The sequence below is a fragment of the Mesitornis unicolor genome, unplaced genomic scaffold (assembly GCF_000695765.1).
Source record: "Mesitornis unicolor isolate BGI_N332 unplaced genomic scaffold, ASM69576v1 scaffold9989, whole genome shotgun sequence".
In the NCBI taxonomy this organism is placed as follows: Eukaryota; Metazoa; Chordata; class Aves; order Mesitornithiformes; family Mesitornithidae; genus Mesitornis; species Mesitornis unicolor.
In genome coordinates this window covers 15,599-35,083 of record NW_010207952.1, presented here as the reverse complement: position 1 = coordinate 35,083, position 19,485 = coordinate 15,599, and the positions used below count along the sequence as shown (strand labels likewise).

At 36.1% G+C, this 19,485-nt stretch overlaps 1 protein-coding gene across 1 annotated transcript in view; it reads right to left on the bottom strand.

The window, feature by feature from the left end:
* Positions 1–11,997, bottom strand: part of MALRD1 (MAM and LDL receptor class A domain containing 1) — a gene marked incomplete at both ends in the record, with an annotated part of 60,764 nt that extends 48,767 nt beyond the window's left edge. Inside the window, 4 exons of the mRNA XM_010192317.1 lie at positions 3,065–3,226; positions 3,305–3,399; positions 7,902–8,042; positions 11,884–11,997. Coding sequence (XP_010190619.1) covers positions 3,065–3,226; positions 3,305–3,399; positions 7,902–8,042; positions 11,884–11,997 — 512 coding nt within the window. The remainder of the gene's footprint in view (positions 1–3,064; positions 3,227–3,304; positions 3,400–7,901; positions 8,043–11,883) is intronic.
* Positions 11,998–19,485: the final 7,488 nt, after the last annotated feature.

Below are 19,485 nucleotides of genomic sequence, written 5' to 3'. Positions count from 1 at the left end.
TGTTTTTCCAGAGTAGTGCTTACACTACCTCAGGGACTGTTTTTCAGGTTTTGCCTGCATCCGTGCTCCGAGTTTCTTTTAGGATTTTTTCCCCTTCTCTCTGCACAAGAAATGGAGGGGGGAGGCAGCAGGAAGCATTAACTCAGGGTTTTCTAGGACAGATAATCCAGGTGTGATCCAAGCGGATCAACAAAAGGTATGCTATGCCATAAACATCACAGTCACTATGAACAGGGGAGTTTTCTGGGGACAACCCTCTTTTTCAGATGGCAACCATCTCCACAAGGTCTAGCCTATCTCATTCCTGAGGCTTATCCCTCCTCTGTCATGCTTTCATTGGCACACTGCCAGCAGCTGCTGTTTGTGAGCCGAGAATAACTTGATTGTTTTAATACCGGTTGTTCTATATATCTATTGTTCTATTATTTTTTTCATCATGTCTTAACTTCCTTACTTCCATGATGACAGAAAATCATGCTAGATACCTCCAGCTGCTCTTGAGTGAAAAAAATAAAGAAAAAAAATAAAATTACTTGGGCTTTTTCCAGCACAAACACTCATCTGCCTTCGCCTAAGGAGTTCAGTCCAGTAATAACCAAACTAACTCTCATCCACGTTTATTTGAACAAGAGGTTGCTCAGTTTTCCATCTCGTATGAAGTCTAGAGGTCTTCAGTCCAAAAATTTGTAACAAAAATATCTACTTAATGACACTATTTGCTCATAACAGTAATGAACAGATGCTGCCTAAATATGCAGTATCTATGGCCATCAGAACAAATTAACATTGCAGCTTCATTAGTGGCAAGAAAAGCTGTAGTGGGAATGTAGGTGGAGGTCTAATCCAGGCTAGGATTCCCCACAAGCACAGCGGCGATGATAGATTCCCTGTGCAGCAGCAAAGCCCAAAGTAAAACATAGGAATCAAGCATGAAGACAAAAGTGAACCCCAAGCCCAGAAACCCTCCCCTTAAAATCTGGGAGGTAGAAATTTGTTCTCAGTAGAAATGAGGAAAAGTAGTTTAGGAAAACAAATCATGATACCAAAGCCCAGACCAAACAGCCATAATGACCTTGTTGTGTGTCGAGTAACTAAAGTAGTGGTAAACATTGTATTTCAGAATTTCCTGCAAGTGGAGATTTTTGACAGCCAAAACCTAATCCTCTATCCCATAAAGATAGTCAAGACTTGTTTTTTTAGTAGGAAGGGACAAAAGTACTAAGTAGTCAACATCAAAATGAGCGAAGAAAATAAACAGCAGAGGTTGATTTTAATTAAAAATTTCACATCAAGTGTGCTTGCAAAATTGACAGAAGTACTCAAGCACACTATTTCAAAGAGATTTCTACACTCTCAAATTTTTTCCCATCCATTTTTTTCCATGTAAGCTTTAATCATCACTAAGAAATCTTATAACTAAGAAATCTGAATATACAATTAAATTATTCAATGAACTTGACACTTTATTGAGAAAAAATGTGATGTCGGTTCATGATAAGGTTAAAGATTATTATTCTGCAAGTTTGGAACAGGAAAAACCTCTATTTCTAATAGTTACATTGCAATGGAAATCTTCTCTACTGGTGCAATAAACCAGTAAGTTTACTAACTATTTGACTGTAGCTTTTTTCTAGTTTATTTGTGCATGGCTTGAAATGTTAACTTAAAAAATGCCACAGGTAGCCCTGTAGGCTAGAGAGCTCATCATATCAAAAGAACAAGTGCAAAAGGGCAAGTTAATTGTATTCACTTGTATGACCCACATCTTGCAAATTGTCACTGGAGGGGAAAAAAGTGCAACCAAAGAAGAAAGTTTGCTTAGCTTCAGTCTGCAGGTTTGGTGAGGTGCTCAGCTACTTTTCTGTAGCCAATTGTAATGATTACTGCATTAAGTTTGACATATGCTTCTTTAAAGCTGGACTGTGCCCATCAGTTCACTTTATACAGGCCAAAGGATAACAAGGTTTGCAAGCAACAATCTCATTAGGATCTGATCCAGCAATTTAGAGGAAGAAGATGCCGTATTATATTAGCCATTCCCAGACTGAGTCAATTTTCTAAACAATATGAAGTATGACAAAGTAAATCTAGAAGTAAACCCTTCCAGTACAATCTCACATTACTATACATATATCAGTTAGAGGTAAGTTATTGACAAGTAACAACGTTGGTACTTGTTTTAGTCAGGTAAAGGAAATTTGTAACATACGTTCTCAGTCAGGGTTGAGCAGACAAGTATCACATCAAAAATCCAGATCCTGTTGGATGCTTTAGCACAATCTTACCTCTGCCAGTAAAGTGACCAAGTTACTCAGAAGAGGTTGTGCTCTCATGTCTTCAGGTTTGTGTGCTAGCCAACTCTTCTCAGTAACTACCGTAGGAGGAAATTTCTCTGATTTTCTTCTTTGCTCCTCACTTTCCCTCGAGCATTATGCATGATACTGAGTATATATCATCCACAATATTGTAGCACCAAGCTAGACTTACTGTGCTAACTTTTTGTGTAAATGCACATGTAAAAAATATTTAAATAATCTATAAGCCTTGAACTGCTTTTCAGCAACTTTGAGCAATATAAAATCATATGCATATGTTCTGTGACAAAGACTGAAAGCTACAATGAATGGTTAAGTACAATATTTGTCACCTGAAGTATCCCTATAGAACAATATCTCTAGTGTAGAATGGTATTTCCTATATGAATTAAACCTTGAGTTTATCAGTACAGCTTGGCTGAGGCTAAGGGAATACTGTCATGAAATTTAAGATTCCGAGTCTATCACCTCTAAGGGCAGGTAGATAACTTATGATGCAATGAGACTGACTGTTTTATGCAAGACACATACATAGTTTAGGTAAGGTCTGACATTACTTTTAACACTACCAAGAGATAAGAATAAACAATATTTGTTAGTGTCAACCATAAGCTTCCAAATGTCTTCTCTCTCTTTTACCTCATGATAATGCTTTCTATATAAAATATTTCATTTTGACTTATTAAAAAAACCCCACAATTTCTAAATCATTTAACAAGTGCAATTTATAATCATCTTAATTTACCAACCTCATACTTTTCAGTGCTATTGATCGTGATGGTGTTTGTTTTCCACTGATTTTGCAGTTCTCCTGAATCTTGCCAGATATTTGTGATAGTATCTTCAGAGTGCTTTTGTAGCCCTATCATCAATGTTCCACTCTTTTGACTGATCCAATAATGAAATGTAATCTAGGACAAAAAAGATCTCATTATTGCAGGAAATTACTATGACAAAAAATGAAATGCAAGGATCATGCATCAAAATACCTGACAAATATGTTCTTCGTCAGTTGGAAGGAAAACATTGGTCCTTAAAGTTGCATAAGAGGATCGCATTTCAGAGGACAGTGAGAGGAAATGAGCTATTAAAGGAATAAAAAAAAGAAATCTTAGAAGCTTGGAGAAAAGTTACATAAAATATAACATTAAAAAAACAAGAGGCACACATACAGTTTTGAATTAGTAGCTAAAAAGCACACTAGAAGTTTTTCCCTAGAAAATATTCATATCACACTTGTAGTGCTTGTATGCCAACATTTTGTTAATATTAAATATTGACAGAGTATTACTCCTATCAAAATTTCAAGTAAGGTTTCAAAATGTTTCATGTGCTGATGGCTTGAATACTTAGTAAGTGCAAAATTTTTAGACAAAGCTAAGACTAATTCAACAAGCTGATCAAAGAGCTTAAACCCCAATTATTGAACAGATTACATTTTTTTTGCCTAAAAACCAGAGGTTTGACCAACAATACGGATTTATTATAACAGTCCAAGCCTCTAATGAGATGGTAGAGGATGAGAGAAGATTCTGTGGTGTTCCTCTGTTCCATAGGTCTGTTTTTTGACTGCTCAGAAATTTGATTTACTTGAAAGTGTAACAGCTCAATAAGAGTCAGTGAAATGTGGTTGTTGTTACACCTTTTTATCGATTGCGTCTCTTCCAAATCATATTTTTTCAGGTCTTCCAAAAAGTTGGAAGGCAATCACCCTATTTCAGCATATCAAATACTGCTAGTCAAAATTTGCCTCTTCCTGAAGTTGAAGATTTCAGATTTTAATGATTTTATCCTTCATGTTGAAGGATACAAAGCAGGGGGAGAAAAGTCAACCTTTTTGTTTCATTTTGTTTTCTTCCATTCCCGTCTCTCCTCCTTCCCAAACTCCAAACACTGTCAGGTAAACTGTTGCCCTCTGATATTAACATGTAAATGAAAGGAGAAAGATGAAGAAAGGAAAGAAAAAAAGCCAAGAGGGACTTAAGGAGAAAAAGAAGGCCCTAAAAAGCAGCACTTTCCTGACAGCTGCAGGGACAGTCTTTCTACCCACAGGAGAGGGCTTGGTGCCTCAGCAGAGCTCTGTGAAACTCTCTCTTTAACTTCCATAAAATTTTGAACATTTTCCCTTTAGTTCCCTAAAGATAAATGTATCTAAGACTCGTATACAAGGTCAGGTTTCATCTGCCACAGGGATTTTAAGACTTACACAGATGGGGCCAAAACGGTAATTTTAAGAAATACTTGCATTAAACCTCTGCATAGATTACAGGTTTCATTTGGTGAAAACAGGTTTGTTTGGTTTTTTCAGTAGTTTTCATCAGTCTGTTCAACTACATTTTCAGTGAAAATAAGAACCATGAGGAGAGACTGAGCTAAACAAAACCTGTTACATCCTAGTAAATGATTACATAAATCTTCAAAGGAGTTACATCTACCAAGTGATCTTTGCTCTTCTGTTAATGTGTGTGTAATTACTTATCCTGATGGCAGGAACTCTTCCCTTTAAAAGTCTTCCATAGGGCATACTCAACTCAATTGTCACCACACAAAATAATTTCTGGGTTTTAAGCAGGAACTAACATAAAACTGATTACACAGTCTGTTGAGTCACCAGCAGTGGGAAAACTTGAAGAGCTGCCATAAGGAGATAAATATTTCCTGGGCAATTAGAACCAGCATTCACTAAATGAAAGTACAGTTTAGCCAGTCTCCAGGTCAAAACCAAAAATAACCAAATATGCTTAACTCTACTTAGCCATCTAGTTCACAGATCTGGGTACACAGCCTCTCAGCAAGCTAAATAGGTACAAGCATTCAAGTTTCCCATTGTCAGATTAAAATAACTTGGATTAACATGTCTACCACACAACTCAGACCTGGCGGATGCAGTGTTGAGGAAGCACCCAAACCAAGTCAAAGGGCATATGCAAGTGACTGAATAGTTTGCTTCCTCTGTAACAAACACTTGAAGTCGATGGTTCTCAATCTTTTGCTGGCTTTCTTATCTGTGTGAGTTAAACTTTCCCCTTCCTGCTGGTTCATTGCAAGATAAATGTCATCTTTTTTATTGGATATAAGCCAGAATATCTTTCAGGTCTTTGCTACATCCTGATGCGGTGTACACTACAGATCAAGCATGAACACTAGAAAACTTCAACTAGAGCAAGACTCTGTTGCTTGGTTAATTAATTATAATTCTAGCCAAGAGTTTGCTATATTTTTATTCTATAGTGTGTCTTTTATCTTATTCTCGATTAAAAGAGGTGTTACTATTTTAAAGTGTTTCACAACTTACATACTTGAAATAAAACTTATGTTTATGAAAAAGGTTTGGTAGCTACTCAAATTTTTGTGCTAAGATCAGTTTAAATCAACATTTAATTTAAAAGACCCTCATTTTCAGAAGCATAGTACACTGTACTGGTTTTGGCTGAGATAGAGTTATATTTCTTCATAACAGCTTGTATGGGGCTATGACTTAGATTTGTGCTGAAAACGGTCTTGATAATACAGGGGTGTTTTCATTACTGCTGAGCAGTACTTACACAGAGTCAAGGTCTTTTCTGATCCTCACATCAGCCTACCATTGAGTGGGTTGGTGGTGCCCAAGAAGCTGGAGGCGACACAGCTGGGACAGCTGACCTCAAATGACCAAAGGAATATTCCATACCACAGGACACCATCCTCATCAATAAAACTAGAGTGGAGGCTGGCAAGGTGCTGCTGCTCAGGGCCTGGCTGGGCATTGGTGGCGAGAAATTGTTTTCATTTGCATCATTTGTCTTTCTCGGGTTTCATTTTTGTCTCTCTGTTGTTTTTTTCCTATTTTCCTTACATTTTTTAAAACTATAATTACTATTATTTCATTTTAATTATTAAACACTTTTTTTATCTCAACCCATGTGTTGTCTACTTTTACCCTTCCAATTCTCTCCCTAATCTCACCAGGGAAGAGTGAGTGAGCAGCTGTGTGGTGCTTAGTTGCTGGTTGGGGTTAAACCATTACAGTCCTGTTTGGTTCCCAGCGTGGGGTTCTCAAAGGGTTCAAGTTAATAGATTTGACCAGAGCATAACAGAAGGGATTTTTCTGTTAACAGTTGTGGCTCACGATATTGATCCATCTGTTCTCAATATTAATTTGTCTGATCTATCCTATGCTCCTTTTTATGCTATATATGTTAAAGAATGATGTTGGCTTTTGCAAGATGTGCAAAAGCAAAAAATGAAGTTGTTAGGAGCACATTACATGGATAATTTTTCCTAATTACAGAGCATCATTAAAATTGTCAGCTGTGGAATGAGAACTTGCAGGAAAATGTAGAGGTGGGCTTTTTGTTGATGTTTTTTCTATGAAAAAAAATAAAATTTTTTGTCACTTTCATTTTGCCGATTTCTACGCTAGTTTTCCATATGTTCACCTTTAAAACACCAATTTACATTAATCATTATATGCAACTTCTACCTGTTTGGTAGCTTATGCAATGTATAGGAGGTTCCACTTGTTTCAGAATAGTATAGATTTCCACACCCCCAGATAATCACAATTTGGTAACAAGGTGTAAAACACCTAGGCTAATCAGTCTCACAACAATACTTTAGCCCCACATAATGTTATATTCTTATACACTCTCCAACACTGCATGTCTGCTTCCAGATGCTTGCTCTGAGGGCTGCTACATCACTGCTCATGCACAGGAGAGGCAAGAGGGGGTGGGTGGAGAAAAGAGAAAGAGAATAATAGAAAATATGGAGAATTAAACAATTTGGAGTCATTACTTCAACCAGCTCACATCTTCACTGTAAGATTAGAGGTCCCCATCAAATTCTCTCCTTCCTTCCTTGCTTTCTTACAAACAAACTTTCTAACAGCTTTGGAAAGCAGGAGAAGGCTTACTACAGCTAAATAATTTGGCTGCAATTAGCTAAAAAAGTATAAGTTAAATCACATATTACAGAAGGAAGAAGCCAGGTTTTGGAAAATAAGGTTAACTTGGCAATTGGACAAGCACAAGGAACATATTTTATCTGAGGACAGGGACAATTAATTACTTAGTTGAGGGACAGTCTTTGATGCAAATTGGAATTGTAATAAGATTTAGAGAAGCGCTGGCTCAAACAAACTATGAAAGCTCTTCCTGTCCCCAGATGCAAAGTCACCTTCTCTCAAAATATCTGAGGCAGTAACAGGAACTAGAGATAGTAGATGCACACAATCTGGGCATCCACAAATCTAAGAGGAGATGAAAATATGCCTTAAAATGGGAGACCCAATACATATTTCTAAACTTTGCAATCATCAAGACTGAAATTATCACCCGATACCTCCAAACCAAGTAAAGATCACTCAGGTGGATAAAGATGGCTCTTGATGGCTGATTAATTACTCCTACACGCTAACGAAAATGTCTTTCTAGAATGTTGCCTCTGTTCTGGAATTCTGGGTTATTGTAATTACAATCACATAAAAACCTGTATACAAGTTGTAGAATCCAATTGAACTCTCAATTAATAAAATTAAGCAAAGAAAAAAATGCTACATAATTTGTAAGAGCCCACAGTTCCTTCAAAGAACATGAGGATTCTTACCACTGTCATTCCCACTGTGGTCAAAGTACGGCGGTCCCATGCCATGTCGACCATTTCTTCTTATCCATCCAGGCTGTAAATTCAGTTTATTAAGAGCTTTGCATAGATCAGTTTCAAAATCACACTTTTCATGGAAGGGACCTGAATTGAAGCAAACAAACAAAATGTTAAAGCCTCAAAAACAGAAGCAAAGGGATATGTTCTCATCCTCACTTGCTATTTAATTAGCACACACAAACATTGTGAATGGCCTCCTGGAAAAACTAAGCAGCACCAGAATTTTAAAATAATGAACAAAGAGAAACAGAGCAGAGCAAGAGAGACAAGATAGAATGACACCAAGGTCATTCACCCCTTGACAAACCAAGCCCTAACCAGTCTGTTTAAATTATATAACTGTAACATATTCTTTTTTCTTCAGAAGTGTGTGTGTAGCTACTTGTAGGAAACTGCCCAAATTAGCATAAGCTTATACACAGAGGCTGTTTTTAAAATATACTGCAGCTATCAGCTGAAGGATTTCCTTATATCCTCTGTTTATCCAGGGTTCTTGCATAGAAAAACAAAGACTTAACACCAGGAAATAACCAGATAAAAAAATATTTTTTTTATTCCACTACTGTTCATTTCACCATTTCGCAACCTGCATTTTCTAGCAACTTGGAGTATAAGCCCATGTCCTCAGAATGACATAGTCTCTCCATTTGCCTTTCCTCTGCTTCTATTTCTTTCAGTGCACATAGCAACGTGGTGAGGACGGACTGCCTTTCTCCCTTCCACATTCCCCTGTAGGGCAGCATAGGTCGGAAAAGGGAGGCAGAGTACATCTTTCTGTCACAGGACTCAGTTTGGTGTACTAGTTCATTCAGGAAACTTGAGGTGAATATGTGACTAGATAAATAACTGCTTACTGGGAGGGAGAGAGGAATATTTGTTTCTGCTCTGGTGTCAGACAGCCATTTTTCCATTGCATTAAAGCTGTACAAAAGAGCTTGCACATGCCTGATAGGCTGGACAGCCTTGAACCATTTATTGTACTGGTGGAAGGATTTTTTTTTTTTAAATCTAATTAGATGCATCTGTAAAGAGCAATTTTATTGCAACTTCACCCCAAGCAGAAGGGCAGATATCTGGGACTATCTGCAGATTTCATGTACTGTGTGAAAACTTACATCTTTTCCTACCTAGCAGAGGAGGACAGGTTAATCCTGCTACTCAGGATTCTGGTTAGACATGAGAACCAAAATGACTTCGCTTTCCCTTTCAAATTGGTGCTCACTCCAAGACCCTGTTCATGCTTTCAGTCTATTCTGTATTATTTAAAATGATTAGCAAACTCTGTGATAAAGTTGCAAGTGCAGCATTCATAGTCACACTATGATGTCCAATTTCATGGCTTTCACATTCACATCAACTTACTATAACAGTTAATTATAAGGTGAGAGAAGGGAAAATAGACATAATTCACATAAGCATTTCAGACTCAAGTTAACATGCAGATTTGCTGATTAATCAACCAAGTTTTTATTGCTGCTTTAATTCCTTAGATCTTTAAGTGGCGGACAAGCATGTCAGTGGTTCATCAAAAGAATAAACACTACTGAGGCATATCTGCTTCACATTACATGAAAAGCACCAAATTATGTCCAATATTTCCTCAGGATTTTTTCCATAACTAAAAAAACTTCAACAATTTAAAGTAAATAAGTACAAAATAGCAGGAACAGCATCATTTTAGTTAAAAAAAAATCCTTGATCATTATTATTTTCCAAAGCAATATTAATTTTCATAGAATATATAACTTGAGAGCAAACCAAGGTAAATTTGCTGAAAGATAAAGTCTCTGCTTAGAGAGGAAAAGGCCAGAAGGAAGAAATGTGTGGGATGTTTTAGATATTTTTGCAGAATTTCCTGTGACCAAAACAAATATTTTAAATAGCCTCTAAGGAAAAATTCCAACACTCACAGAAGCCAACTACATTTCAAGGTTTTTTTTCAAGCCTGTACACGCATGAAATCTCAGTCTGGGATATTTTTAAGAGTACCTAGTTATAATTCATCCCCTAGTGAATATTTTGCAATAGTAGCTCAGAGACAAAAAATGACTATAGGGTTTATTCCACTCCTCCAATGCTGTGACAAAGCACAAACCAACCACATACAAAGTCCAAAATGACAATAAAAATGCATGATCTGAAATTCCAACTTGGATACATTCTCAGTGCAGAAACCCAAGCAGAGCCCAAAGAAAGCAGCAGGGACCCATCATGAACGTGAGATTCGAGAGCTGAAACCTAAGTAGAAAAATTATTTTGCAATAGTCCCAAATCAGAAGAGTGGATGGCAGCAGGATGAATCTTCAATTGGCACCTTGATCTGTATCTTTGTCTGACAGTTAACTTCTTTCCTGGAGTGATCCAGAGCGTTATCCAAGCAGCCCCAGCATCCACAGCCTGTCACATCGAGTCTAGTTCCACAGCTTTTGCTCATCCATATTTTAATTACAACATTATCTCATATTTAGGTATTTCACAGAGCCTATAAGTTCATTTTTCAGAACAAGTCTTTGGAGCAACTTTAATTTCTCTGCTTTCATATAAGCATTTGTCTATAGCAGTATTCACATAACAAACAAGCGCAAAAATCCTCCATAAAAATTAATGGAAGAATGCATCTTCTGCTGCATATTCTTCAAGAAGAATAGAAAGTGCTGCCTGGAGGAAATGGTCTTTTCCAGGGAAACCAAGACCAAGCACAATGAGGATTTCAAGGCTGTACAGTGAAACGTAGCATAACCATCTCCTGTGCAAGTGATAAAAAATATGCTAACCTGAGATGTGTTAGTCACACATCAGGGGATTCAGTAGTCATAATTTAAAGCCATTGGCATTTAATGAATTTTATTACAGCAAAAAAAAAAATGTTACAAAATGTACTGGTATCCACTACAGTCTCATTTTGTCTTATTTTCAGAAGAACAAAAATTACATATACTAGAAGTGATTCTATACTCCTGTTCCAAATGCATATCTGCATTGTATTTAGATGAGACCAGAAGTCATACTGGAAGAAGAAAAAAGCCCACATATCTGGGCATACAGCTCTAATTTGAGGAATCTGGACTTAGGTTACTGTTCTTTCTCCTAGATTTCATCCGAATGCAATGATCACTAACACACTCTAATTAGCATTTTTCAGGGCACACAGAAACATACAGGCTCATCTAAAGACCATCTACTTTGAATTTGAAGCTAAACCCCCAAAACCCAACAGATATAGTAGCTTCCTTTGTTGCACAGTGAATGGAAGAACTTAGATAAGCTTTTAGTTAAAATTAGAATCTTTGATAAATCCAAGCTCTTATTTGCACTCCAGAAAAAAACATCATCAAAGAGCAGGACAACCTTACGCATCACATGATATCATTTGTGGCAAGATCTTATGTTACACCGTTCAGGAAAGAGTAGATTTCTGATTTCTTACTGTTTAGATTTTTCCTTTAAGGGAAACAGCAGCAACCATAATCATAGCCTCTGAATCTGACAAAGATTAAGCTAGGACTATCAGTTCATGGATTAAAAAAATGGACTTTTAAAAAAAGGCTGTTGTTGCTTATATATTGACCTAAGTATTTTGGATAAAACCCAATTTTCAGCAAAACCTTTTACCACAAATTAAGGAAAAAAAGTAATACTTGTTCAATTGCCATTGAATTTCATACGGATGAGGAGACACTTGCTTTGCTACATAGTATGTGTATAAAGATTCAGGAAAGAAGTGCACTATATAGAGGTTGAAAATTAAGCATGCAAAAATCATATGGAAGCAGGAAGAAACAGTCTTAGAAAATTAGATGAAGAGGATGAAAGAAAATAAAAGAATTTCTGAATAAGAAAAAAAATCCCCCCCCCCCATTCCCTCTCCTGTTGTGTTCAGTGATCAAACCATTTGACACTTACAGTGAAGCCCAGTGAAACTTACATTGTTTCTCATCACTGCTGCCTCCACACTGGTTGGTAAAAAAGCACAGTTCCCCAGATGAAGCAGAGGAGCCATCACCGCGCTGGCATCCACTTCCTGTAGATGACTGAGGATCTACCAGAGCAAAGCAATACAATGCACTGAAGAATATGTATTTGTACATGGGCTATGCTACTATCCAAGCTTTCACTTGGAAAATAATTACTTTAACTGTCTAGTATTGGTCATGAAGTGACTTTGAAAAAGCTGTGCTTACAAGCATCTCTTTGAAAGAGATTTTTAGAACCTGATTTTCTGAACCTACAGCTTAAAGGAAATACGGCTTCTGCAAAGTAGTGACTTTCAACCTACTGTGTCTTTGGATAATATTTAACTGAATTATAACATTGTTTTATGACTAAAAAATTGTGGTGAATGCTATGTAAGTCAAGTGTATATTATTAACTTACTGATTGGATTTATTGCTTGATAGCTTGCAAATATATTAGATAAGAAAATAACAGGACAACAGAGTAGAATTACTAAGCAATCAACATTCATAAAAATCCCTCTTTTTTTTCATCAGTGGGAGCTGGCAAATGCTTACAAAACTTATGAAGAGTCTGAGCACCAAATGTAGAAAATGGTTGAGAAAGTCAAAGTTGATTTTGTATCAAAGGGATTACGACTAATACAATGAAAGAACTAGAATTTTCAGGGTCTGTAGACACATAATGCTAATAGTTGTAACTGGTATTTTTTTATTATTTACTTGGATTAACTGTAGATAATGACTGAACTACTTCAGAGTACCTTGTTATTAATGGAATCATATCTGTAACTACAATTTGCATAAATGCATGAATGGACTAACTATTAATGAATACTTTCCAACTTACTAGATTCCTGTATTTTCTGGAAAAATCATATTTTGTGCGATGCTATTAGTGTTTCACAAGGATAGGAAACAACCCAGGATTCCACATTTGAATTCTTATGAACAGTGACCAATATAATCATACAACCAAGTATAGTCAGGATTTGTCAAAATAAAAACAACAACAATAATTAATATTATTACTATTATTATTTACCATCTGCTTCAGGAATCCATCTTTAGAGGAAGCTACCATCAATACCAATGTCAAATATATTACCCTGCCAACATACTCAGTCTCTGTCCAGGATTATTTGCTCATTATATATAATCTTCCTTCCCTCCCACCCACTCGGATTTGGATAATGACTTTCTGAAATAATGTGTTTAGAATGAAAAGGATGTAGTCAGAGGTGACACAGCAGTTTCTTAATTAAGCTGTCAAGAAGAGTATTTGCATTGTGTAAATAGCTTTACAGTGCATGATATGGTAGGTCTATCAGGGCTCATCCAGCAGAGCCAGGCATTGCTAAAGCATCCTTGTACAAAAGTGCTCCATCAGTATGAGAGACAGAAGTCACTGTACTGACTTACAACCACTTTGGTGCAAAATCAACTTTGAATTTATCAACTATGTTTCACTGAAACACACCTGTTCTAACAAAGCTTTTACATGGATGAATTGAGGATCTTCAAATTGTAGGGTGGGGAGGAGTCCAAAAAGCAAACCTTGTGAGAGAAGATTGAATCAGTTTGCTTCATTCAGTTGAGCAACAAAAGAAAACAGGGAAATTATGTTAATGAAGTACCTTTAAATACTTTAGATGCCCCAAACCCAGAGAGAGGGGAGACAGTAGGAAAAGAAGATAATCGCAGAAGTTAAAAGACCATATTAGTCCTAGGCAAATGACTGTGAAAACTAGACAAAATTAGGCTGACAATCATGTAAGCCTGGCACTCCTTTAACAGGAATAAAGGGGTGAAAAATATCTAACTACTTCTATGACAGAGTTGTATTATTTTACTAAAATGATCATACAATTGCTCAACTGGCAGCTTGTAATAAGTAATGATATCAGCAGCTCTGGAGATTTCTTCACCTGTAAATTCCCAAAATCAAATAACTGGAATGAACAAACCATTGTGCATGCCTCTGATTTGCTTGTCAGCCCTGGTGAGAAGAATTAAGACGCGATACACCCCTAACTAGAGCACAAGTGCTGAAGTATCTGCAGTGTAAAATGGACAACCCATGTCTGGAGACATATCAATCATTGCAGATCTGTATTTTCATAATGTTAGAAAAGACTACTACCCCAACATTGCCTGAAGGTTAGCAGTCCATGTTCTGATGCAACTTCCTATTATCTCCAACACCACAGGCAGACATGTTTATTGCAATAAAAGTTTCAGTTCTGTCTAGAAAGCATTTTCCATCTGATTTGGTTCACCTCCACCCTTTTCATCACTCTCCTTCTGTGGACATAATTTTATGTGCTTCATTTTATTGCCTTGTCCTCAGGTCATAGACCTGATTGTAAAACTTCCTGAAGAAAACCAGAGCTACTAATAAATTAGTTAAGAGTTCATTAATACCCATTCTTGATGAACTCTGATATATGTATCATTGAATTACTTGCTTCCCTTCCATAATTAGAGACTAGATTAGAAGCGTAGATAAAAACCCCTATTTCTTATATCATATCACTACATTTTTTAAGTCTTAAATGTTTTCTCCTATTCAGCTGCTGTGTTTTCCAATTTGTTTTCTCTAACGTACAATATTTCGTTTTATTCCTCCTTTTCTCCTACATCCTTAAAACTCCTCCTCACACTGTTGTACTTCACAATGTCAGCGTTTCCCAGTCTTTCAGCTTTCTCCCATTTTATTAAAATGTCTGCTTCAATATTCTAAGCAGCTGTCTTGCTCTGTCTGTGGCATAAAATCTGTATACAAACTCTGGGAGTAAAAGGGTAAATTTTAGCAGAAACTTGTATCCATTTCCATTTTTATTATGCCCTGAAACATTAATAAGAAGCAAAATCGCATAACCCAAACAAGTCAAAAATCACCATAAGATATGTTATGAGTGGAAATAGATGAAAAACATATCCAATATTCAGAAAGCATTTAGAGTGTTATCCAAGGATTTATAGTGAAGAAGAAGAAGAAAAGGTATTCCAGTGAAGATCTAACAAAAAGTGCAAAACAAAAGAAAAGGTGTCTTTTTGCAAGTGTGTGGCTATCTACAAGTAAAGATAGTTTCTTGACAAGTGCAACAAGTCAGTCCTCTTGTCAATTAACAAGAAGGACTCTAGTTTTTTATAACTCTGAGAAACATATTAAAAGGGACATAAAGACAGCTCAGAAGTAAAAGTCTTGCAGGGAAAGTCCAAAGGACAAACACTTCGAGTACTGAACTGAAAGTACTCTGAAAGCAGAAAGACGAATCAAGATATAGAAAAAGGAGGAGCAGAGAGAGAAAGAAGGTGTATATGCAGGGTATCAGAAAAGCAGAAGGATCAGAAATAATCAAAGGGGTTTTTTTGAAAGCAGTAGAGAAATTTTGCAGAGAAACAAAAAACTAAAAGGAGAACAAGCAGAGTCACGCACTAGGATTATTTTCAAAGTTACTTTAGCAAACAAGCACTTTCCCAAAAACGGAAAAAAAAAAGCTAAAATAAAAAACTGCTTGAATTTACATCAAACCTGGATTTATCTGGCTTAGACTGATTAATTTCATTTAAGTCAAGACAAAATACATTTACTGTAAGTGAAAAAAGATTGCCCTCTCTGTCTTTCCATTTGTTTAAGTAAATCTGTTGAAAAAGTTATAGATGTAGCTTTTATAATGTAAAATTTTTAAAAGATAAATCTTATTAAGAAGTCCAAACAAGTGGTGAAACAGAGCCTAAGAAGTTTTGCATTTTTAAGTCTGTTTTTCGTGACAGCAGAAATTTATCTGCTTAAGCAGAAAATGGATTGCAGTTTGTAATTCTCCATTAAGTCTTTGTAGAGCCAGTTACTATCAACACATGAAAAAGCAGAAAGAGCACCAAAAAAATGGGATATTAGTTTCACCATCTGAAAAAAGTGTTAAAATTTTGCTGGAACTACTAACTTTCTTTCAGGGAAAAAGTCTTACAGAATAGAAAACATAGTCATATCTTCAAAGAAATAAACATGTTAAATTTAATATAACCTTTTAATGGCAAGATTATAACAGTTTTCTATGTGATCAGAGTAGGGAGCCTTACAGCAGCAGTGTACATACCTTTAACATGTATCATTTTCTCCTACAATACTGTTTTGGTAATATCATTAACTTTAAAACAAACAGTTCTCCAAATTTGTTGATACAAGAACAATTTAATCTTATCATTAAGAAAACCACCAAAAGTATATTTTTGAAATAATTCACAAGTATTCTGCCAAGTCTTCCTTTTGAAAACCACCTCCCAAAAATATGCTACTCATATTATCATAGGACCACTCTAGGTTTTAGGAAGTAGGAACTGAAAAAGTTGTGCAAAGTAGAAGAAAGTCAGGCAACGGTAGTAACTCCAAGTTGATCTGTTTTTAACAAGAATTGACAGAATTCTTTATTTTGATGTGATAGGCAATAATTGCATAACATCTGCTTCTGGTTAAGTATCACTAATTCACTAGTTAACTTGAAAGAGAAATAAGATATTAATACATTTGATTAAAGAAGGTTCTGGGCAAATTTTCTTACCATCCATCTCCATTTGCTAAAAAAAAAATAATTCATAGACTCAACTCAGAGGTTAAACCAAACTTATTTGGCATATAGATTAGTGTACAATGTAAACACCACAGTTGAAACTAGTGAAGGAAAAAGTCCATAATACTAATGCATTGTGTGATGGACTAGATAAAAATCAGGCCAAAGTCCTAGATCATTACAGTTTGAAATAAGTTAACACTTCAGGAAAATGTCTGGTAACATAATTTCTTGCTTTGTAATGACAGACCATATCACATTTAAGAAGAGACAACTGGTGCTAATAGAAGGGAAAGAAAAGAAAATAATCAAGGGGAGCTACTAAGGATTAATCTGATCCCAGTGTGTACCATGGGCTAAAATCTGTTCCTGCCCCTAGAGTTTAGAAGAAAAAAATGTTTTAACTCTGAACAATCAACAGCTCAGTAGAACAACCCTTCTCTCTTTCAAACCGAAAGAGGGAAAAAGAAACACCAAAAGTGCTTCTAATCCATAAAGTAATAACCTATTTTAAGAGAAAACTATAAACCGGAATAAGGTAATTCTGATCAGGTAAAAAAAATTTTTACCCCAAGTATGCTTGCTCAGAGAAATTAAAGGTTGGTGCTAGAGCAGAATAATTATTTTCTCAGCATTTGCTTTCTAGTCCAACAATTTCCAATAGGTTCCAGCATATACCACTCCCACACAGTCCACTCCAAGTCAATAGGAAAGTCTTTCTTCCATCACATCATTATACCAAACATTCTGATTCTGTTCTCTGCTATAAAGCATGAGCTCCCTGTTCTTCTAAGCCTTCTTCAGCCATAGCTAATTTATCAAGTAGCACTGTCCCACAGTCTAGCTTTATTCCAAAGATTAAACCGGCACCATATTAAACAGGTTTACTATTCATCACAACTGTATTACATTGGAGGATTCATCTATCCTTCCCATAGTCTGTCTGCCTGTTTCTATCTGTCAACACATAACATTAATGAGAAAGAACAGCAAGATCAGGGAGAAATCTGGAAGAAAGCAATCTCCCTGGGCTTATCTCCCATAACTGTAGTAAATATTATATCACTGTTACTAATTTTTTACTAATTTACTCTACCATCACCACCACAACAAAAAAAATAATTTAAAAAAAATAATATTGAGGTATAGTGATTAATTTCATCCTAAAATCTAAGCTAAATAAATATGAATCTCAGTCTAGATCCTTTAGTGAGTTAACATGATAATAATACATTCTCATAGATCATCAGAAGATATTAGCAAATATCACGTACTTCCCTTACTGATTCTAACCTCTTGCTAATGTTGCTTTGTACTTCAAATGACTTTGCTTAGAGGGAAAGATCATCAATAGGAAAAGCAGAAAAAAGAGAAAGCAAAATAAACCAACAGACAAACCCCCCCCCTCTTCCTAGGAGAGCTACCACAACACAGGGATTTTTCCAGTATTCTAAAAACTCTCATAGAGCAGCATCTGTAGGTATAGCTCAGAGTCACCTTGAAGGTGCTCCAAATGATATTTCTAAAGCCATCCCATAAAGGAATGGCATGGGGGTGCTTTGATTAATTTCCTACCTCCCAATCACACAAAGCATCTTCAGAGCTCCTGACTACTTCTAGGAAAGAGCGTGGAATTAGCAGGTTGGAAAAGTCCTAAACAACTGAAGGAAACACATTCTCCCCAATCACAGGAAAAAGAACTAAATCCCAGTCACAGCTTAAAACTCCCAAATACTTTAATCTCACATGTAGCTTCCAGATGCCCCTGAATTCCTACCCTGTTTCTACAGTCCTTTCCCAGCCTGCTGCTTCTGCCCAGGCAATTCATCAGATAGTGATCCACTACACCTGTGTTAAAACAAACGGCTTTCAGCTGCTTACTTAAAACAAAACAAAACAAAACAAAACAAAACAAAACAAAACAACCAACAAACCCCAAAACAAAACAAAACTAAACTAAACTCAAACAAACCCCATGGTTTTACCTACAAGCTGCCTAGAAAATGGATAGATTTTCATTTCTTGCAAAAGCTTGAAATTTCAGAGTTCCGATACCAAAGAAGCTGCTATGGCAAGGGTCTACCACCAACGGAGTGGTCCTCCTGCAGCAAGCAAAACTACTTCCAGAGCTGCTTTGAATGTCATTGCAGTATATCAAAAACTGAGATAGAGAAAAATGCATTCCATCTTACCTACTTCACTCTGAAATGCACCACATTTTGTCAGACTGCGGCTGACAAAGATGTGATTGAAGTTTTGCCTCACTGAGTGTTTGTTTTCTAAGTTTAGCATGGTTGCTTTTTTCACAGTTATGTATTACCTACCACCAGCAGAAATAGTTTTCAGTCCTTATCAGTGTTATTGGATGTTTCTGTTGAATTACAAAGTTTAAAAGTAATGCAATGGCTATATATAATGACAGGTTATTTCAAGTATGGCAACAAACTTCTATTGCTTTTCCTTACTGTTTTAAAATTCTAAACAGCTGCTGGGAATTAGGTATTTACCCCATCAAAAAGACAACTCATCTGAGTTGAGTGAATGAATTCCTACGTGTATTATTTTTAACTAGATTAGCAGCAGCAGCTCCATTAAACAACATAATGAAGATTTTAGCTAAATGTTATCAGAATGTTCAGGAAAAATTTGAGTCCTGAGAAGCTCTAAGTTAGGCCAAAAATATCCCCAAACTGATGTTTAGAGGTCCAACATACTAATGAGAAGAATTGTTCCACTCACTCCAGTGGCTGCATTTCAACATCAAATAACTTAAATATGAAATATGTGAAACATTCAGAATCTTGCAAGAGTAAGAGGGAAACACATAAATAGGGAGCTAAGGATTTTTAAAAGTCCAATTTTGCTTTTTAATAGTCCATATTTTCTAAGAAAACACTCATTAATGCAGTTGATATACATGACCTTCCAAGTATCCATTCCTTCCTGTCATGTTCATCTCTACAGTGTTCCTCTGGGTCCTAACATTAGGAGTTAAAATCT